The sequence below is a fragment of the Impatiens glandulifera genome, chromosome 2, assembly GCF_907164915.1.
Source record: "Impatiens glandulifera chromosome 2, dImpGla2.1, whole genome shotgun sequence".
NCBI lineage: Eukaryota > Viridiplantae > Streptophyta > Magnoliopsida > Ericales > Balsaminaceae > Impatiens > Impatiens glandulifera.
Window position 1 is genome coordinate 51,359,595 of NC_061863.1, and position 21,793 is coordinate 51,381,387.

At 30.9% G+C, this 21,793-nt stretch overlaps 4 protein-coding genes across 5 annotated transcripts; 3 read left to right on the forward strand and 1 right to left on the reverse strand.

The window, feature by feature from the left end:
• Positions 1-1,584: 1,584 nt before the first annotated feature.
• On the forward strand, positions 1,585-2,386 carry LOC124924868 (zinc finger protein 7-like). Its single transcript, XM_047464854.1, has one exon. It carries the CDS (start codon positions 1,585-1,587, stop codon positions 2,185-2,187), a length of 603 nt encoding a protein of 200 aa, XP_047320810.1. The 3' UTR covers positions 2,188-2,386.
• A 5,436-nt stretch (positions 2,387-7,822) lies between these two features.
• On the forward strand, positions 7,823-10,701 carry LOC124925507 (metal transporter Nramp3-like). Its single transcript, XM_047465530.1, has 4 exons — positions 7,823-8,379; positions 8,956-9,092; positions 9,291-9,943; positions 10,247-10,701. Exons 1-4 carry the CDS (start codon positions 7,928-7,930, stop codon positions 10,523-10,525), a joined length of 1,521 nt encoding a protein of 506 aa, XP_047321486.1. The 5' UTR covers positions 7,823-7,927; the 3' UTR covers positions 10,526-10,701.
• Positions 10,702-12,509: 1,808 nt separating this feature from the next.
• Positions 12,510-18,469, forward strand: LOC124924113 (U-box domain-containing protein 4-like). Of its 2 annotated transcripts, XM_047464182.1 has the most exons (6): positions 12,603-12,642; positions 14,107-14,272; positions 14,874-15,154; positions 15,344-15,457; positions 15,545-17,458; positions 18,159-18,469. In XM_047464182.1, the coding sequence occupies exons 3-6, from the start codon at positions 14,891-14,893 to the stop codon at positions 18,216-18,218; spliced, it is 2,352 nt and encodes a 783-aa protein (XP_047320138.1). In that variant the 5' UTR covers positions 12,603-12,642; positions 14,107-14,272; positions 14,874-14,890; the 3' UTR covers positions 18,219-18,469. The 2 variants fall into 2 exon arrangements, with proteins under 2 accessions (XP_047320139.1, XP_047320138.1); XM_047464183.1 differs by lacking the exon at positions 14,107-14,272 and having other exon boundaries at positions 12,510-12,642.
• A 586-nt stretch (positions 18,470-19,055) lies between these two features.
• On the reverse strand, positions 19,056-20,065 carry LOC124927675 (peamaclein-like). Its single transcript, XM_047468130.1, has 2 exons — positions 19,492-20,065; positions 19,056-19,411 (listed from the first exon to the last, which is right to left on the reverse strand). The coding sequence occupies exons 1-2, from the start codon at positions 19,601-19,603 to the stop codon at positions 19,224-19,226; spliced, it is 300 nt and encodes a 99-aa protein (XP_047324086.1). The 5' UTR covers positions 19,604-20,065; the 3' UTR covers positions 19,056-19,223.
• Positions 20,066-21,793: the final 1,728 nt, after the last annotated feature.

The window sequence follows — 21,793 nt, forward strand, 5'->3', positions numbered from 1 at the left end:
ATCCATGTGTAATGTGATATCCATGTGTACGGCACTAAAGAATATGAATATATAATTGTTTCATGACATTCATCTTTTCCTCATTGAAAAATATGCAATTTATCTTACAAGCGGCTCCACATTTTAGATAAACTATTTTATCAAATGTTAGGTCCAAGTTTAATTAATATATAAGAAGATTTTTTTTTTAATTTAGTCGTTTAAAATGTGACACGTAGTTCAAATGCTTTTTTAATTTAAATTATTCTCATAATTTCAAACAAGTCATATCATATGTCAAATGATAACAATATATCTGCTTATTTCAATAGTGAAATGTTTTTTTTAAGTATCATAACACAATATAATTATCTTTGTACAATCAATTTACCGTGCAATTGAATCATTTTATATAGTACAAGACAAGTACATTACTTTTAGAAAATAGTATATATTTAATTGTACCTTTTTTTATGTTTTTTGTTTTCTATTAATTAAAATCAAAATACAATTTATTTTAATTACTTAATTTATTAATTAAAATAAAAAAATAGTTTTACTTTATTTAGAAATTAAATTTTAAGTATTAAACAACATCATAATAATTAAATCAATTAAAATCCAAACAATAAACTTTTTTTATAAAATATATTTTTCTAAATTCAATAAAAATCTTAAACATACTATCATCAAACAAGTTCTTTTATATATAATATATAAAATATGTTTAACAATCCAACCTACAAACACACAAATATCAATAAAACATTCAAATAAAGTTAAGATCAAACAAATGAAAAATATGCAATAACCTAGAAAAAACCATGTAGATTGTTAAAACTCATTTATCACGCAAATGAACTCGTGTCCTTATAGTTATGAATTCGAATTTTCATTCTAAACTATTTTTAAATTAAAAAAAAAGATAAACCACCTTAAAGCCTTTAAACTAGTTAATCATATTGTTCAAACTGAATAATTTAAAAAAAAAAAAACTTTTAAACCAATTAATCATATTATTCAAACTAAATAATCTAAATTTTTATCTTTTTCTAAGAGTTCAACTAATTCCTGTAAATTAAAAACTCGTAAACACACTTAACCAATTTAATCAGGCAAGCAAAACTTGTCACACGACAAATGATGAGACCTATAAAGATATACAACTTAAGCTTAAATAATAATTTAACATTTTATTTGGTAATGGAGGCAAACTTAGATTGACTTGTGACCTCTATAATATTCTTGTTTCAAGCCACTTTTAAGATGAAGTGGAGAATCCAAAGCTAGTGATAAAGAACACTAGTAAGCTAGATCATGATTACTATCTCAAATTCCTTCAACTTAAATCTCATGATATATTTCATTTTTATTGAATTTAATTAATTATTTTCTCATACCTAAAAATACCCTTTTGTCCCCATGTTTTACTAATTGCATTATATATATTTGCTTTGACTAAAAACAATGTACATAACACAATCACTATTGTAGCCCCCACATAAGATATTAGATCAAATTTTGTACAAGCTAAAGGGCATCCATCCCACTAAACAACTAATTTCTTCATTCCAATACCACTAGAGAGAAGAGATTATTTGAAAAATGGTCTCTGAAAGAGATGAAACCGATCATGAATTGGCTTTAGCATCAAGTGATGATCATAATCAAGAAACTAAAGCTAATACTATTGAAAGAGACATGATGATCAATATGGGTGATTGGTTAAGCCTTGGAATTAACAGAAGAGAATTCTCCACCGCCGGTGATGATCATCATAGATCAGCATTCAGACCTCTCAAGAACAAACTGTTTTCTTGCAACTTCTGTCTTAGGAAGTTCTACAGCTCTCAGGCCTTGGGAGGTCACCAAAATGCACACAAAAGAGAAAGAGGAACAGCTAAGAAGCATTTATATCAGTCCAACAGGATCATCCCCATGTCAACCACCACCGGTGGCCGCAGCGGCTTTGATCACTTTGCAGCCTCCCCTTCCGGCCGGTCCCTTGGAGTCCAGCCCCACTCCAGCAATAATATCACAGTACTAATGAAGAAATCCCCTCTTAGCAAACCAGGATGGAATGTTTCTTGCACTGATGAAGAACAGGACAGAGTTGTCTGGCCAGGAAGCTTTTTTGTGGAAAGTTCTTCCAAAGATGCTCAAGAAATCTATGACCCATCTCAAATCGATCTAAATCTCCGGCTTTAAAAGGCAAATTAATGTTATTATTCCTTTAGACATGCATTCTTGTTCTTTTTCCTCAAGGAAAATGAGACTAGTTATAGATCATGACATGATGATTGATGATGAGACAATATTATTTATGTATATATATATAGCTAGCTATAAGATAATCCCCACTTCTGCAATCTCAATTACAACTGTTTTTTTCCAAGCAATTAGAAGTGATGAGTTGAGGAAGAAGGAGGAGCATGCGCATTCTAGTCATGTCTAGAAGATCGAGTCGATAAAGAAACAAACCGGGGAAAGGAAAGAAAATGAAGAACTCCAAGATTAGATAAGTGGAATTAGAAGATGTAACAGGGATGAGTATTTTCAGAAATCTGGATTGGGATTAATAGGGAAGGGAGAATTAAACACTCAGATTGTTTAGATTTTTGATTTAGTCTTGGAAACTTCATTTCTTGACTTGTATTAATCTAGTTTACTATTCTTGTGCACTAGATGTAATATTTTAAGTGTATCATGATTTAATAAAAATATTGAGTTTTAAAAAAAATGGTAATGGTTAGGAGTTAAATGTGATTGGAAATTTGTATAAAGTAATTATTTTTTATTATTATTGGACCCTTACTCAATAAATGAAGAAAGTGAATGATAAATACTAAAGAAATGTATACAAAATATCATATTTTATAAATAAGAGCAACATATTAATGATGTATGAGTAATCTTCAAATTATAGATCGTTCTTTTTTTTGGTCCACTTCAATTCGAATTATTAATCATTACAAGTATTATAAATAGAAGTTTTAAGAACCGAGTTATAGCCTTAAATATGAATAAATTTACCATCATGTTGCATACGATTTCCCTATTCGGCTTGCAAATGCAACCTAGAAGTTTTTGTGAAGATTTGCATATATGTTGATTTGTCATGGTTCCCAACACGACATATTCCTCCCCAATTTCTAAACGATCACCCACATGTTCATTATCAATTTTAGTATCATGGTTAGTCACATCCTTTGCTTCAACGTTCCCCTTCGAACAAAGTTCCAACTCATAGTTTGATTGTTCGCCATGAGTTACATCTCAAGGATCAGACTCAATAATCACTTTACCCTTTGGTAGGGGAAAATTGTTTAACAATACTCCACAATGATATACAATATGAGTTAAATTTGATTATCACTTAAATCATATTTATTTGAAGTAGGGGAGTTAATGTTACACTAGGGCATATGATCTCAATAAAAGTTATACATATATATAAATAAATACATGAATATATGCATGATGATTTAGTTCTTGATTGATTGATAGCATATAAGACCTTAAATTCTTGAAAGGAAATAAAGGGAAGTTAGCAAATACAATCAACAGCATCTGCCAATTCAAAGTGACTAATGGGGTAGGCATTTGAGGATAAATGAATAAGACAAGAGAGATGCATGAACACATACATATAGATATAGATTCCTCCAATTGGAGAATTTTGTATTAAATGAATCCCTCCAGTTGGAGATGATTCAAATAACAGCTGGTTAGATTATGTTTTACCTTTGTTAATGATACTGAAAATGATCCAACAATGTCAAACCAAAAATGGGAAAGCTGATAGATGGTGATCTGCTTGGTGAAGTCTCATGAAGCAACTTATGTGTTCCTATAAAGGTGACATATTTAAACATTTCATTTAATAGGACAAGTAACTTCACATAGGGTTGTTTGTTGGTTTCCTAATGTATATCATTCTATTTTATAATATATATATAGTATAATATAATTAAGAACTATTTAACAAAAACTGAAATTTATTTTATATTCTATTTTCCTAATGTATTTTATATCACATAGGGTTGTTTGTTGGTTTCCTAATGTATATCATTCTATTTTCCTAATGTACTAACATTTAAAGGAAAATATTTTAAGGAATGGGTTCTATGCATTTATTTATAATATTATTTAATAGGAAAATAATATTATATTTATCCAAAGGTTATTTATTAAAATGACAAGTATTATATACTTTTGTTAATCCATATATTATTATGTCTCGAATTTCACTAAAAATTTAATAAGTTAAAATAGATAATATGTATTTTTTTATTTTTTTTAAAAGACACTAAATTAAATGTGAAAACATTAAAAAAAACAAAAACAAATTAGTACTGTAGCCTATCAAGTTAAACATGTGATATAAAGACAAATCAAGTGATAATTTTTTAATTGTTAAAATAGTTGAAGTGACATTGAGTCTTATCTTGTAAACCAAATATCTAAGGTTTATGCTAGCCAACCTTAAAATAAATTCGGGTCATAAAAAACAATCAGAGTAACAACAAATCTTACCTTATAGATCAAATGTCTCATGTTAAATTCTTATTAAATTCTTAATAAAAATCATATATAATTAAAAGGGATCATAACTAACCATAGAATTGGTTGTGCTAGTCACACCAAAATTAATCTCAAATAAAAAATCAAAAAATAAAAAGCTTAAACAAAGAACTACAAGGTCACAAGTCTCATACTTTGAGTTATAATTAATTTAATTCTCATAAGTAACATTCACACAAAGTTAAAATTTATTAAAAAATTTTTATCAATGTAAATCAGTAAGAGTCGGCTTAAAAGACTAAAATGTCACGGTTCAATTCCATCTGAAATCGCTTTGAATGTAAGTGAGAACGTGAAGTGTCATGTTAGTTCTACTTTAATTTTACAAAAAAATATATTAGTAAAACAACAACTATTCTTTTTCGCATATAATTTTGTCTTACTTGTTTGATGATAAGTTTACTTTTGTAAGGATTCAGGAGTTCAATGAATCACATATATTTGACACATATACTCTTTGATATAATCCATTAGTTTAAGCACCAATTTGTGTCTTCATACATTGTGAAAGCTTATATATCTAACGCACTTCATTAGGGTTGGTTTGTGTGGATCATGGTGAATTGAATCAACTCATATAAGTAATTAAGGCATAAATATTCAACTGATTGGAATTTACCCAATGAAATAGAACATGCAGCATTTTGACCAACCAAAACAATCAAATCAAATGTATTCCACTAAGGCAACATATGCTAGTTGGAGCATATAGTCCTTATTAATTGCATTGTGTTGGCTAGTTCTACTCAAATGAAATTTGATAGGTTAGTGGGCATCATGTTGCTATAAAAGAAATTCATTGATGTTTCTTTATTTATTTATTCATATAGACATTAGGCACTTACTTAGAAGAACTTTTTATTTATTTATTTTTGAAAAATAATCATGTACATAATATGAAAATGAGTCCTTATAAGTGAAATAATTAATAATATTATTCAAATAAATTACATGAATGAAAGGTGATACGGATGATTGAGGCCGGAAACTTATGACTTTGCGAAAATTGGTTACTTATAAGTGAAATAATTAATAATATTTGAATAAAATACATGAATGAAAAGCGGTACGGATGATTGAGGCCGAAAACTTATGACTTTGAGAAAATTGGTTACAATATTCAACTTGAATCTTTTGAAAGATTAAGTAAATTTTCAACTTCACCTCATTAAAAGATAAATGAGAAGATGGATAAAGCCAAGAAAACGACCACCGAAAAATAATAAATAATAATACATAATTCATTGATCGCAATGTGATTTACGCCCCCAATAGAGCAGGCAAACGAGCCTACAAGGATGATGAGAATGACTTTTCGGGACACGTGTTTTTAGGTTTAAGTGAGATTTCAATAACTTGGGATTTTTTTATAGTTTTTCAATTACTATCACGTGTCAGTGATTTATTGAGATATATACTGATATGATTTTTTTTTGGGTCATAAATTGAACTCAACTATTTTTACTTTTTTTTTAATTTGTTACGATGTTATGCATTGTTTTGTTGTGCTTAAAAAATTATTGCATGAACCTTTTTTAAATATATATATGTATTATATATAACTCGATCTTGAAGAAATTAAATATTATAAAGGCTAATATATGAAAATAAATTTGGAACTTAAGCTTAATTTGCAGAATAAATTCTAAAAAAAAAATACAATTGGTGAGAATAAAACTCAGAACAGAACATAGTTTGTCAATTAATATAAGAATATTATTATTTATAAAAAGATAATACTTTTGTTTTGGACCGATTAAGCCCAAATACATATCTTGTTTACATAGATAACAAGTGAAGTGATGACATAGTAAAAGAGGTCACGTGAAGAACTCGTTTAGAGTTCAAAAACCCAACTACAACTAAATAGTTTTATTTATTCATTTATTTGATCACATAACATAGAGTGATGTTACGAACTCGATTATCCCTTAAAACTTTTTAAATTGCATTAATAATTAAGACCGTAAAAGATTATCGTATTAACTTCCTAAATAAATAAAGTAATTATTTGCTTGATGTTCATGATAATTGATGATATTTATTTACTATGTGCCTTAAATAAAATTTAAGAGACTTATTTTCTTGAAGTCGTACATTAACTTTAAGTCTTCTAATTCGTTGACCTTCAACATACTTAAATAATTCCATCATTTCCATGGCTATGATGTAAATTTCGACCCCTCTATGTACCCTAAGTTGCCATTTCAAATAATTTTGAAAATACAAATATTTTGTTCTAACTTGTAAGCCTGAATAAGTTATTAAATGAAGTCGGGTCGGGTCATTGAATGAACTATGAAGGCTTGGACCAACTGCCCAAGTCAATTTGGCCCACATGCAAAACAGCCCAAGTTGCAGGCCTTTTTGTTTCTAAAATAAATACACATAAATAAAATATATCACTTGAAAATATATGACATTAAAAATTTTAACAAAATGATATTTCCAATATTTTAAATCACTCAAAATTTAAATCTCACTCCAAAATTTTAAACTAAAATACTCTTTCTAATATTAAATTTGTATTTTTCTTTCAATAATTTATTTTTAAAAAAGAGTTCTTCATTATTCCTCAATATCCAAAAAAATTGTCATGCCAACAAGATAAAAAAAAAAGGTATTATTCTAAGACACCACTTATGATAGAATTTGTTTGAAATGCAATTGGTTATAAATATATTTTTTATTAATATATTAACTTAATTTCACAATATTAACATATTAAAGTAACTTAAATGACAAGAGTGATCCTAAAAGATTAAAAGTCACAAGTTCGATTTATATTTAGAACGTTTTGAATTAAAGTTCTCGTGTTAAAAAATAATAATTTAATTCAAATGATTTAGAAGGCCATTTTTCATATAAATTGGAACTCCAATAAATAAAGTAAAACCATAAAATCGCTAAAATAAAATTATATTGAACTTATTTAAAAAGTGTTATATTTGAATCAGATCCTAATGGTTCTTGTTAACTAACTTTCTTTGAAGAATAAATTGTTATTAAAAGAAGTAATAATTAATTTTCAAAACTTTCTAAATAATGAACGGCTGATACAAATGACAAAAGAATAAATTAATTAAAGGTACATAAATAAAAGAAAAGAAATCATAATGGAGATGACGTGTGTTGAAAGAACGAACGGCGACCGGTAGTTCTTTCTATAGTATATGATTCCTTCTTCTTCATGCGACCGGTAGTTTAATTTTTCAGTACTAATTTATCTTCTTCTTTAATAATACCAATATCATAAGAAAACTCCCCAACAAATTTGGTTCTTTTCAAGCACTTTCCTTCCTTTGTCATTATTCTCCATATTCCTTATTATATCTAATCCTCGAATCCAATTCCAACTACAGAAATGGAGCACCAATTGTTGGTCTGCGGCGGCGGCGACTCAGACGGAAATGATTCAAAGACTCCGCCTTTTTCGTGGCGGAAGCTTTGGCATTTCACAGGTCCTGGATTTCTTATGAGTATAGCTTTTCTTGATCCAGGAAACCTTGAAGGAGATCTTCAGTCGGGTGCTATAGCTGGGTATTCATTGCTTTGGTTGCTTTTTTGGGCAACTGCCATGGGTCTTCTCGTCCAACTCTTGGCTGCTCGTCTTGGAGTTGCCACGGGCAGGCATCTGGCGGAGCTATGTCGCGATGAATACCCGAGATGGGCTAGGCTTACTTTGTGGGTTATGGCCGAGGTGGCGCTTATTGGTGCTGATGTTCAGGAAGTTATTGGAAGTGCAATTGCTATTAAGATTCTTAGTAATGGTTTCATTCCTCTATGGGCTGGTGTTGTAATTACTGCTTGTGATTGGTAAGTTAATCTTTTGCTTAAGATTGCTTTATAAATAGTTTTTGATTGGAAACTTTTCTTTATTATGTTTCTTTAAATTAAATTTGGATGGGGATAAGATTTTCATATATAACTTAGTTAGACATTGATTCAAAATTTATTGGTATTTTCATTTATTCAATTTTTATGTTTGCTCAATGATTATCCTTTTGAATTATGTTTTTATTATTTTTTAAATGGTTAATTTTAGGGATATAGGAATTAGAGTTGAGTTGTCCAAAATAATTGAGATATGCATTAAAAAAAGGAAGGGGGAATTATGAAGGATAAAGGGGATTTTTCCAATTTTTTTAAGAATTAATAAAAAGAAATAGTTATAAAAAGAAAATAGTCAATTAAATTGAAAAAAAAAAAAATACGAAGGAATTTATCTCACTTTCTTACCATAAAAAAATTATTATTTTATTATCGATCTTTTTTTTTTGAACTTAATGATTCATGTGTTGGTGGTGTGTTTGATAACACTTTACACTTGTATTTATCGTTAAATTTAAGCAATTATCATAAATATTTTATCTTCATTTTGGTTGATGACAGCTTCATTTTTCTACTTCTTGAGAACTATGGAGTAAGAAAGTTAGAGGCAGTGTTTGCGGTTCTCATCGCGACAATGGCGATATCATTTGCGTGGATGTTTGGGGAGACAAAGCCCAATGGGAAAGAACTTATTTATGGTAAGTAGTTATTTATGATATTTTTGTTAGTAAAATGAAAATTAAGTGTTAAATACTGAATTTTAAGTCTAAATTAAAATGTCTACAAAATAAATGTTACATAAATAAAATGAAATCTTTTGTATATAAAAGGATTATTTTACAACAATACTAAGTTGTATTATGAAACACACTAACTTTTTATTTCCTTGGTCATAGGCATTTTGATTCCAAGGTTAAGTTCAAGAACAATCCAACAAGCTGTGGGTGTTGTTGGTTGCATTATTATGCCTCACAACGTTTTCCTTCATTCGGGTCTCGTCCAATCAAGAGACGTGGACAAGAACAAAGTTAGTCATGTTAGCGAAGCTCTTAGATATTTCTCTATAGAATCAACCGTTGCGGTTGTAGTATCGTTCATAATCAATCTATTTGTTACAACCGTTTTCGCAAAAGCATTTTTCGGTACTGATATAGCGGATAACATTGGACTTCTTAACGCTGGACAATATCTTCAAGATAAGTATGGATCTTATGCGGTTCCTATACTTTACATATGGGGCATCGGGTTATTAGCTGCCGGTCAGAGCAGCACGATTACGGGCACCTATGCTGGGCAGTTCATCATGGGAGGATTTCTAAACTTGCGAGTCAAGAGATGGATAAGATCAATGATAACTAGAAGTTTTGCTATCGTTCCAACTATGATCCTCGCTCTCATTTTCGAAAGCTCGGAAGATACTCTCGATGTTTTGAACCAATGGTTGAATGTACTTCAATCTATTCAGATCCCTTTCGCGCTTATTCCTTTGTTATGTTTGGTTTCTAAGGAGGAGTTGATGGGTGTCTTTCGAATTGGTCGTGTCCTTAAGGTAAGTTACCCTTTCTTTTGTTATAAATCGATAACAAGTAAAAATAAATAAAACACTTAGATAACATATAGATTTATTAAAAAAAAAAAATAGTATGTTACAATAGGTATTCGAAAAAAAACCTACATAAATCCTAATTAAGACTATATATTTATATTCCTATCTATAATAATGTCCTAAAAAATTAAGTTTACCAAAATTCTAACATTTGTTTGTTTGTTAGGGCTTGTTCATATGAGAATTCTAACATTCCTCTCTTTGTTAACCTTAATTTCTTTGTGTTTTGAATGAAATTAACTACAGGGAGCTTCGTGGTTGGTGGCTGCACTTGTTATGGCAATAAATGGCTATCTTCTTCGAGATTTTTTTGCTTCGGAGATAAAAGGATTGTTTTATGGCACTCTAACCGCGATTTTAACGGTTGGATACATAGGCTTCATAATGTACCTTATAATACGCGAGATTACGATTCCAGATCGCTTCATTGCCTCGTGGAGAGATATATCGAAGAATGGAATAAAAGAATTTGTGAAAGTAGAAGGTCATGTGGTCAGAAAAGATGAGATAAGCAGTGAATTCTAATTTCAGATTTATATGGGCAATATCTAAAAAGAATTAGTTAGCTCAGTCTTAGCATGTGTGGCGGAAATATTATTTATTGTTACTAGTTGCAATTATATATGATGTGCTACTACTATAAATGATTACAATTAATAAAGTATCAAATATATGATAAATGGGGATGTCCACAATCTGAATCCATATATCTTCATTTCATGATCTCTTACTAACTTTGAAAACAAATAAAATTAATATTATGTTCGATTCTCACTTTAAAACGTCTTAAAATTAAGTGAATACAAACAAATAAAAAAAAAACATATATAGAAATGGGAGGAGTCGAGTCTCTCGTCTTTATCAAATACATAGCTCAAAAAATCAAAAGAAAATTAGGCTTTTTAAAAGAGGTTGCACATGGGAATCCGCTTGTATAGGCTTTTTTTTTCATTTGAAATCATGGCATATTCCTTTTTCTCTCACCTTTAAAAACAAACAAATTTGCATACTTTGATTTAAAATACAAACAATCTTACTTTATGAAGTGGAAAAATTATAATATAGTTTAAAGCTCTTAGAATTCTCCTTGTCTTGATTAGTATCCTTATATGCTAATTTTGTTAATTTGTGTTTGTGTTTTTGAAAGAGATTAAAATAAATAAAGAAATAAAGTAAGATAAAAAGTAATTACATAATTGTGGTGCAAAATAATTAAAATAACTTTTAAATTCATTGTAAAACCTCAAAAGACTTCCAAAATCATTTAAATATGACCTTTTATAGTGCAAAATGTAAAAAAATTGAAGTCAGCCCAAAATCTTCAATAGAATATCTATTGGAACATTATCATCGTCATATCATATGTGAAATTTAATTTACTCTAAAACTAGGATTAAGCTTACAAACGATATTTCATAATCTAATATTTACCCCCAAACTATGAATAAGTACTTACAAACAAGTCAATCGATCAACTTGGATGATGTCGCATATAGTATGAAAACATTAAACGGCTAATTAAATAACTTATCCAAGCAACAAACCCAACCCTAGTGCATTCAAATAAGGGTTCAAACTTTATTTAAGAAGCGCTAAATTCAACCCTAAAAGTCATGCCAAATTTTATCCATACAGCTCCGAGTTCGAGTTCGGTTGAATTGAGATTGAGGGCATAAAATATTCTTGACTTCTCGGCTAAGTCCGTCACTATATCTCTAATGAAATAATTGATTGATTTTGAAAATTTAATATATAATGGTATTCATTTTTGTTTTAATAACATAAATTGTTTCAATCAATTTTCAACAATTTAATAAATAAATGAACCATATCAATATTCTTTTAATTTATTTTAATAAGAACTTTTCACGAAATTTAAACCAACAAAATGATATAAAATATGGAACAACATTAAATTTCCTTGAAATGATATAGAAATTGAACAACATTGAGGTTATTTGAAAAAAAAATAGAATTATGAAAAATCAAAGAATGAATTATTTAGATATATTATTTCATATTAAATTTTATAAAATTAAAAGAAGATATTAATATTTTAATTAATAATTTATAGAAAAAGAAAAAAACAAATAATCCCAGATCAAACTAGCTCTTAAGACTAAAATATGACACTGAATACAATTATTAAATTAATTTAATAAAGACTAAATATTTAAATAGACTTGGACCTTATTTAAATCATTATTAAAAAAAATGAATTGTTCGGTAAAAAGATTAATATTTAATTAACAAATTAATAATAAATAAATAAATATAAAAGACCATAAATTATTTAAATTTATTATTATTTCAATTTTCAAATTTAACAACCTTTAATTTAAAAGTGACACGTGTTGTTTGGTAGTACTCAAGGAAGTTTACTACTTTGTACATAGGCCGTGCAATTGGTCAATTAAGCAATAAAGGTAATATATTCACCACAAATAAAAGGCTATTAATGTAATTAAGTCAGAACAATAGGGGGGTTTAAATAATAAATTAAGAGTCTACAAAGGGACAAGAAGAAAAGTAGAACTATACTTACTGACTCCTATTACTACTACAAAGAAAATGTGTAATCAGGACGTTACAGTGAACGACGGAGAAGAAAGAGTCCTTTAACGGTTCCGTTGCTCCGGCCGGTGAGCTTTCTCTCTCTATCTCTATCTCTCTCTGATGATGATGATGATGATAGTATACGTGTTTCCAAGTTTTCATCGATCGTTTGCGTTTTTCTGGAATCTTACGTGCTTGAATTTCGATATGAATGGCGATAATTGATCTTGTACAGAACGAAACACTTGCTATTAGCGATACTGATGTTTTGGATTTTAGTCTCAGGCCAACTCTTGCTGATTCCTGTGTATTTTGTTTATTGTATGTGTTTATTAGGAAGCTTCAGCTTCAGTTTCTATTCTCAACTTCAATTTGCTGTTATGTTTTGGATTTTAGTATATAGAATTTCCTCCTTCAGCTTGTAGATTAGATTTCTGATTGGCCTCAATGATACGGTCACCAGTTTTCTTTATTCAAAAGGTTTTTGGTGAGATATGGAGCTACAGGGGCTTTAGGTTAAGCATTAAATACATCTGTCTCCCTTGGATTGAGTTCATTGAAGATTCCTTAATTGGCACTGGTTTTCATCATATCAAAGAGGTTTTATCATGATTTTTACTGTGCGGTTTATTATATCACAGTCGCCCTAACTTGGTTGGATATGCAAAGACTTCATTGACTCAGTCTTGACGTAGTTGTAATTGTAGAAACTGACTAGTTTGATTTTATTGATAATACTAGAGCACTGTCTTGATCTCTGTTGTCTGTGCTGCTTATAGTAATGATCTCTTTACTTATTTTATGGATAATAACTACCTAATCTTGTTGAGATAAAGATAACTATTATTGAATCATAAATCAACTAGATTTTATCATAATTTACTATGTGGTTTATTATATCACAGTCGCCCTAACTTGGTTGGATATGCAAAGGCTTCATTGACTTAGTCTTGACGTAGTTGTAATTGTAGAAACTGACTAGTGTGATTTTATTGATAATACTGGAGCACTGTCTTGATCTCTATTGTCTGTGCTGCTTATAGTAATGATCTCTTCACTTATTTTATGGATAATAAATACCTAATCTTGTTGAGAGAAAGATAAATTATTGAATCATAGATCAACTAGATTTTAACATATTAGGCTCCAACCTAAATAATTTCCTTTTGAAATTTAATGCATATACATTGAAATATTGCGAAATACGATTCAATAATAAAAGCGTTCAAAGAAACGTGGAACATAAGTAACGAAAGAGAAAAAGCATACTCACCTTAGATTTAATTGACGCAAACACTTCTTAAAACAATTCTTCTGTTTTCCGTTCACGTGTATAAGCGTGAAGCCTCACCAATTCTTTAGCTCTTCTCCAAACCACTGCTGCATCATTTTCCACTGCATTAAAGATCTTGTCATTTCTTTCAAGCCATATCATCAACATCAACTTTTGAATTTGTATTTGACCACAATTTTTTTCAATCATGTTGTCTTGAAATATTCGTTTCTCCTTTGGTTCTCGCGTGTTTTTTTTTAAATTCACTATCATGCAGGGTCTCACCAATGCATTATATAAAAATTTGTATCTTTCCATATGTATCCATGCATTGGTACTGAATTTGAAGCTTCTCATGAGTGTCAGAGATTTCATTTTCGATAATTTTGAAATTTGGCTTCTCAAAGGCTGGCTACGTGAAGCATATTGATTGGGAGCTTCAGGTTTGTTCTGAAAAAAGACATGCATCTTCTCTATGGCGATACAGTTTGGTTTTGAGACACAATGGATCCTGTGGACTCAAATAACAGGAATTTTATCTATTATTAGTCTTTTATGGCTGTGCTGAACTCTGATGTTCCCACAACTTTGCTACCATCATTATATGCAGCTTTATCGTTAGTTTGTTGATTTTTTAACAATAAATGATAAATGTGTGCCCTTCTTATATCTACTATTTTTTATTCTAATTGGAATACCCTAACCACTTTATCTGTAGGCTGTGAAAGTCAGTTGCTATATGTTTAGGAACTTTTCTGTTCTTTCATCAGATGTATTTAGATCTCGTTGGTTACTGATGAGAGAGATTCTCACATAGTCAATTAAGCATAGCTGCCCACACATTATTTTTGAAAATCTCAACTCATTTGTTCTCTTTTTTATCATGGATCTTTACTGTGTTTCCATAAATAATCTCATTAAGGTTTGTTTCTGCAAACTCCCTTTTGCCAAGTGGGCGTTCTTTCTTTTTTCTCCCCTTTGGGGAATAATATGGCCCTTCCAACCTTGGTTGTTCTCTTCATGGTTGTACTGTTGTTAATGCAGGTCTCACAGAGATACCTATGGCGAAGGCGCTTCTCCATGTTTTCACTTCATTCTTTCAATTATCATCTTGTGATAGCATAATTCATGGTCCAGCTCAAAAAAGCTACAAAAATATTGAAGAGATATTGAGGCTGATGAAACCTACTCTTGATGCTATTGTCAATTCTAGCATGGCTAATTGGGAAACTATGCAGGAGGCTTTTGTAGAACTAAGACAATGTGTTGATGAATTGGCAGAACTATTTGGAAATTGGCACCCACTTATGAGCAAAATTTATTTGGTAGAATCTCAAATCTGTACTATTTTCAGATATTTAATTTGTATTGGTTTCATAACATGATTTTTTGAACTCGTCCATTTTCTTTATTTGAGCTTGGTTTCATCCTCCTTACCAATAAGCTTATGAACTTCCTTAATCTTTGGGAGAAGACTCCAGTTATTCTAATATGCTTGTCTGGACTACCTCCAGGTTCTGCAGGTTGAATCACTGACATTTAAGGTTTGTAATACTGGTTTGGAAATCTTAGACCTCTTGAAGTCTTCAAAACATCCACCTGCTGAACAAATTGCATCATCTCTGGAGGTATCCATAATGATCAACAGTTTGAGTTTTTCTACTGCATCTATGAGGAAGAAACATTATAGCCAATTTTGGCACATCGTATTGTAGCTTTCTATGCAGAAAATTAAACAGATGGATTTGCACCAAACAACTGCAATTATTAACGAAGCGGTAAGAGAGCGAAGGGATGGCTTTGGATGCATGTCAGAGTGCCAGAAGAAATGTGCCGATTCCCTCAACTTGAAGTCTAACCAGGACCTTCTGATAGAGGCAGTGGCACTGGAAAAATTGAAAGAAAATTCTGAACAAGCTGATAACACTTGTGATGCTGACTACATAGATCAGTTAATATCTGTGGTTGGTCACATGCAGGAGCACCTCATTGCAGCAAAACAAGCTGAAAATTCAAACTATGTTCCTATACCTACTGATTTATGCTGTCCTCTTTCACTTGAGATCATGACTGATCCGGTTATTGTTCCTTCTGGACAAACATACGAGCGGGCTTATATAAGGAAGTGGCTAGATCTTGGGCTTATGGTCTGCCCTAAAACAAGGCAGACTCTGGCTCACACCAATCTTGTTCCTAATTATACCGTAAAGGCTTTAATTGCGAGTTGGTGTGACAAGAATAATGTGAAGCTGCCCGACCAACCTTCTTTGATTGAAAATGAGGGAAATAGTTCTGAAAATAATCATTCACAGCAGCATCAGTTGTCATCACCTGGTAGAACTCGGTCTTCTGTATCCCCTCCAACTGGCCTGATCTCATCTAGTGGAAGCAGCCAAGATGAGAATTCTCCTTTAAGCTCGTTATCATTGTCGGAGGATTCATTATTTTCTACGGTTGGTAATGAACCTAGCTTGAGTAATGAGATACTTACTCTAACACACACTGAGGACACACAACTGAACTCGAGCGAAAGAGAGATGGAATCTGATAATCAGTCGCCCAAGGGTCATATCCGAACTGCCTCTGCCTCTTTCGTTGAATCTAGTTCAAGTATGCCACCAGATCTGGTCAATGAGGGCAGTGAAATGCCCTCAGAGCCCCAGGATGCTTCTATCTTGACAACCTCACAAATCAGAAGTGAGTTCCCACCAAGGTTAGAGACGAGATTCCGAAGCCATACAATAGGACGCCGACCTACTGACAGGAGTATTCCAAAAATTGTTTCTTCTCCCCTGATTGGAATATCTGACGACCTTTCCAGAATGGAAGACCATATCAAGACTCTTGTAGTGGACTTGAGTAGCTCTTCAGTTGATATTCAAGGAAACGCCACCGCTGAACTTAGGCAGCTTGCCAAGGATAATATGAGCAACAGGATTCTTATTGCGAATTCTGGGGCGATCGTCTTTCTGGTTAATCTACTTCAGTCTAGTGATGCTAGGATTCAGGAAAATGCAGTTACTGCATTACTCAACTTGTCAATTAACGATAATAACAAAATTGCAATTGCAAATGCTGGTGCAATTACGCATCTAATACACGTACTGCAGACAGGTAGTGATGAAGCAAAGGAGAACTCTGCTGCTACGCTTTATAGTTTGTCAGCAGTTGAGGACATCAAGATAAAAATTGGACGATCTGGGGCTATATCACCATTAGTTGATCTTCTTGCAAATGGGACTCTTAGGGGGAAGAAAGATGCGGCAACAGCTTTGTTTAACTTGACATTATTTAATGAAAACAAAGCCCGGATCATTCAGGCTGGAGCAGTGAAGCACCTTATTGATTTGATGGACCCTGCTACAGGAATGGTTGATAGAGCAGTTGTTGTTTTGTCAAATCTTTCCAGTATCCATGAGGGGAGGACTGCCATTGGTCAGGAGGGAGGCATCCCGGTGCTTGTTGATACTATTGAGTTGGGTTCGGCTCGGGGAAGGGAGAATGCGGCAGCTGCTCTTCTGCAACTCTGTATGAATAGCAATAGATTCTGCAATATGGTTCTTCAGGAGGGAGTCATTCCCCCGTTAGTGGCACTTTTACGATCTGGCACTCCACGAGCTAAAGAAAAGGTACAACCTATGGCCTGTACAGTTGGTTCTCCTTCTATTTTGTGGCATGTGATTTTTTTTTCTCTGGTCCCATTTATTTGACATGGATGTGAACCACATCACTTTTCCAAGCACATCAACAATATATTTGTTTTAAATAAAAATTAGAACTTGTATTATTATGAAATTGTGGAAATTCTTCCACATTCTCTCTTGAAAGGCCATGAGTCTCAAGTCCATCCAAATCACTATTTTTCTTAATCAAACTAATAACTTAAATATTTTTTTTGAACTTCAGTATCCTTGAATGTACTTTCAATGAAAAACAAGGACAATTTATTGTGTGACTATTACAGCCATGTGATTTTAATTTTTAAACTCTGATTAGTTGCATTTATGTCATATAAAATGAGATGGAGGGAATCTAAAATCTGGTAATTTCATTCTTAAGTACTGAGTTTAGAAATTGGATCTATCTGGAATCGGCTGTAGGAGTAGTGATTATTATGCGATTGAGTATGATGGATGGTGACATCTTTTTAAGTTTTATATTAAATCAGATTCCATATAGTGCAATTATTTAATTTATTTTAAGAATTTGATAGGACTTATTTTCAGATAAACGTACTTGTTTAATCTAGAAAACACCGAAGTGTTAGTTTTAAGTTCTGATGAAGATTAAGACATTCTTGTGCTCACCATTTTGTTTGTGCTGTTGCAGGCTCAATCACTTCTCGGACATTTCAAAAACCAACGACAGAACAATGGTGGAAGAGACTGAGCAAGGAGGTATATATACATCATATGTCTAGATTTAATTTGTCAGATAGTTGCAGTTTCATTGATGTTAAGAGCAATTAATACAAGAAATATAAAGTTTGATCTACCAATGGATTTGATTGTATTTCTAGTTAAGAGCAACATTTTTCTTATGAATTACAAAGGTACTATGCATGTAGAGGTTCGTTTCAAATGAAGCCTCTTAAGATAGTTTTTCTTGGAAAAGAAAGGAATCCTAATCCTTTTAGCTAGCGAGTTCTTTTGCTTTGAATGGTTGTTCTTCTCTACCTTTTCATCTCCAAAGTCCAAGTCATCCTCTTTGGTGATAAACTATTTGACTTAGGCATTTTACTACATGGGCTTGAAAGTAAGCAAATTTATTACTTTTTAGATATTTTTCCTTGATGAGGTTAGTACAACATCCCACTGCTACCTCTACTTCAATTTTGGTGCTTTCCGTGAGAATTGAACTTGAGATCTCAACCTCTTAAGTTCAAGACTCTTATCACTTGAGCTACTGTGACGGATTAAAGTAAGCAAGATTAAAACTGACCCAACTTGCAATGAAAGGTAAATTTAGGATACTTGGTTTTAATTCCATTTTTCTGTTATCTTCTTTTTTCCCTCAAACATAAAATTGAGGTATTCTGGAGAAACAAATTGATGACTACACGCCCGTTGACAATTTTGTAATGTCAGTTTATTTATACATGACTATTGGTTACGCAATGTCAATGGATGGTTGTCTGTGGAATACAAAAGGCTTTAGCTTCTATTTCTGTGTATAAATTGTATGTTCTACATGTTTGTTGATCATAATAAGCATGTAAAATGAACATTCATATATATTATTATAAGGCAGAAAGGCCATGTCAAATTTTATTACAAATGCAGAATCGACTAATGACATATATATTTCTTGGAGAATTTTATTTGCAGGGTTGAGAGGAAATGGTGGTTAGGGTTTGGTGGGGTTGGAATTTGGATGAGTTTAGTATTATTATTATTAAGGGCACTTGGAGGTTCCTTTAGAGTTGAGTAGGTTAGCATAGCAAGGACACTCTGACTTGTTCCCATAGGTCCCAGAAGGTACGCAGTTGCACTTCGAGCAGCATATTTTGCATTCTTGCATGCATCTCTTGTGAGCCCCAGCTTTCGAGCACCTCACTTCGCACTTCTTCTGACAAAATTCGCCTTCACAAAGCATAAATTTAACCACAATCAGAAAAAGGCAAAACAACAATATCTTTATACAGAGAGAAGGGATTTATTACTGTTATTAGGGCTTGAAGCCGGGGGCTGAACTGCTGCCATGGTGGATTGAAAGAGTGATGAGGTGAGGATAATAGAAACGACTAAGAGAGCAGCCAAACCATTGTTCTTCATTTTCTTGAAATATGAAACAGATTAAGAAATTAGTGTTATAGGTGTGGAGTGGGTTGAGTGGATGTCCATGCACAGATTTGCATGTGTATTTATACTACTAGCTAGCCCTTCACAGCTCACGTTTAGTCAACTTGACCCGAATTTAAAAATGAGTTAGCAATTAGTGGTAGAACCCCAAGAAAGTATTGGATTTTCGGGGGGAGGGAAGATCCTGGGCTAGGAGAATAGAGATCTGAATAGGGGCAACCAAAATGGTAATAGGCATTTGCCAGCTATGATTCTTTGAGTAAGGAATATTAAATTAGCAAGTTGCTATTACTGGCATAAGCCAATTACTTGTGTTTGATTAATATCAAGATTTAAGACCCATTCGAAACAGTGCCAAAGATGGTTTTGGCTTCCTTTCCACACATGGCTCATCATTTTATAATGCCATTAGTTTATTTGGAAATTGTACAATTTCCTTTTTGTTCTTGTTTTTGTATTCGGATTTTGGTTTGATAATTGGAAAGAAAAGAATAAACAAGCTAAGACCTTAGGAAAGGTGAATAATGTCATGACAGGGTTATAAATGAGATGGACAACCATTTCTTCTGTAATTTGAGACTTCGCAAATTTCAATCCAGGTATGATCCAGTCTGTGTAGTCATATAGTGCCAAAAGAATCAAAATAATGTTGTAGATTCGTCAATAATGTTGGCTCAGGTTGGGTAAAAGGCGTCTAAATGCGGACCCTAGGGTTCATCTAGGAATGGTAATGAAAGTTTATTTTAAGAAAAGAAAAGGAAAAATAATTGTATAGGATGTTTCCATGCAAACACATATAGAAAGTCATAAGTCATTATTCTCCCAAGATATACAGCCTGTCATTCCCATCCCAAAGCGCCTCTTCAACCCCCACTTCCTCACATTCAACACGTCATGTTTAGCCAATTGTGACTCTATAACAATGTCTTATAATATATATATTTTTTTGGGTTTGAAGTAAGGAGAATTAGAATGACACGTCTTTAATCTCTTTTCAATCGTCTTTAATCCTTTTTCAATCGTTTAAATTGAAACTTCTACCACTCAACTACTTTGGTTAAGAAAAAAAATATAAATAAATAAAATTGATAAAGCAATGCTACTCTAATTAAGCTTATTATTGTGAATAAATAGTATTTGTGTATTAAATTGTTACCTAACAAATAAATAAACAAAAATTTGGAGCAAATTATTGAATTAATTTATCAAATATAATCAATATTAACTATTTAAATAAGTTCAATAATATATATCAAACTTACTTGAACATTTAACAAATGAGTTCAAGTCTATCAAATATCAAAGAAAAAATATTTTAAAAGAAAAAAATATTAGAAGGTTTAGTTTTGTTTCTTTCTTATTTTTAAGTTATTAGATACCTTTGTTAAAAATATACATATTCAAAACTAAATTTTAGTTTGAAAAGAGAAAATTATATATATATTAATTTAGATTATTGTCTTGAAAAGAAAACTTTAATTTATAAAAAAAAAATTGAAATTAAAGTTATAAATCATACTATAATTCGAATATTATTATTTTTTAAAAAAGTTATACTAATTGAATAGGTAAATATGTACTATGGTATTCTTCTTAATAATAATAATAAGTTAATTTAAATTTGAACTTTGATAATGAAATCTTGATTATTAAAGGAATTGTAACAAAATATTTTTTGTCAAATTCTTTACTTTTACAGGTTCATTCAAGTAGACTAATTATTTAGTTATTTAATGAAATAATATTTAAATTTTAATATTTTATCATTATTAGTATTATATTTTTTTAATTTATTAAAATAAAAAAAAATTAAATTAAATTTATTTTTATTTGATATATGAAATATGTGATTAAATTAGTATTTTTAAGTGAAAGTGAGGAAAATATTATGTTTTGATAAATTTTCAGATTAAATTATAAAAAAAATTGATCAACTAGTTTTCTAACCTATGATTGATTTTGATTTTTTGATAAATAATATATATATATAAATAATATATATATATATATATATATATATATATATATATATATATATATATATATATATATATATATATATATATAGATTATAGGAGATAAGCTCTTTATGTATAAACAAATATTTGTATGATTTAATTTAAAGTAGTACTTGTTATGTGAAAATCTGTTTGCATGTATTTT

Bases quoted from the DNA above. Each gene is read 5' to 3' on its own strand.
- LOC124924868 (XM_047464854.1), top strand. From the start codon at position 1,585: ATGGTCTCTGAAAGAGATGAAACCGATCATGAATTGGCTTTAGCATCA.
- LOC124925507 (XM_047465530.1), top strand. From the start codon at position 7,928: ATGGAGCACCAATTGTTGGTCTGCGGCGGCGGCGACTCAGACGGAAAT. The intron at 9,093-9,290 runs GTAAGTAGTTAT...CCTTGGTCATAG, and splicing joins TGGGAAAGAACTTATTTATG to GCATTTTGATTCCAAGGTTA. The intron at 9,944-10,246 runs GTAAGTTACCCT...AATTAACTACAG, and splicing joins GAATTGGTCGTGTCCTTAAG to GGAGCTTCGTGGTTGGTGGC.
- LOC124924113 (XM_047464183.1), top strand. From the start codon at position 14,891: ATGGCGAAGGCGCTTCTCCATGTTTTCACTTCATTCTTTCAATTATCA. The intron at 15,155-15,343 runs GTAGAATCTCAA...GACTACCTCCAG, and splicing joins TTATGAGCAAAATTTATTTG to GTTCTGCAGGTTGAATCACT. The intron at 15,458-15,544 runs GTATCCATAATG...ATCGTATTGTAG, and splicing joins AAATTGCATCATCTCTGGAG to CTTTCTATGCAGAAAATTAA.
- LOC124927675 (XM_047468130.1), bottom strand. From the start codon at position 19,603: ATGAAGAACAATGGTTTGGCTGCTCTCTTAGTCGTTTCTATTATCCTC. The intron at 19,412-19,491 runs GTAATAAATCCC...TGCTTTGTGAAG, and splicing joins GGCTTCAAGCCCTAATAACA to GCGAATTTTGTCAGAAGAAG.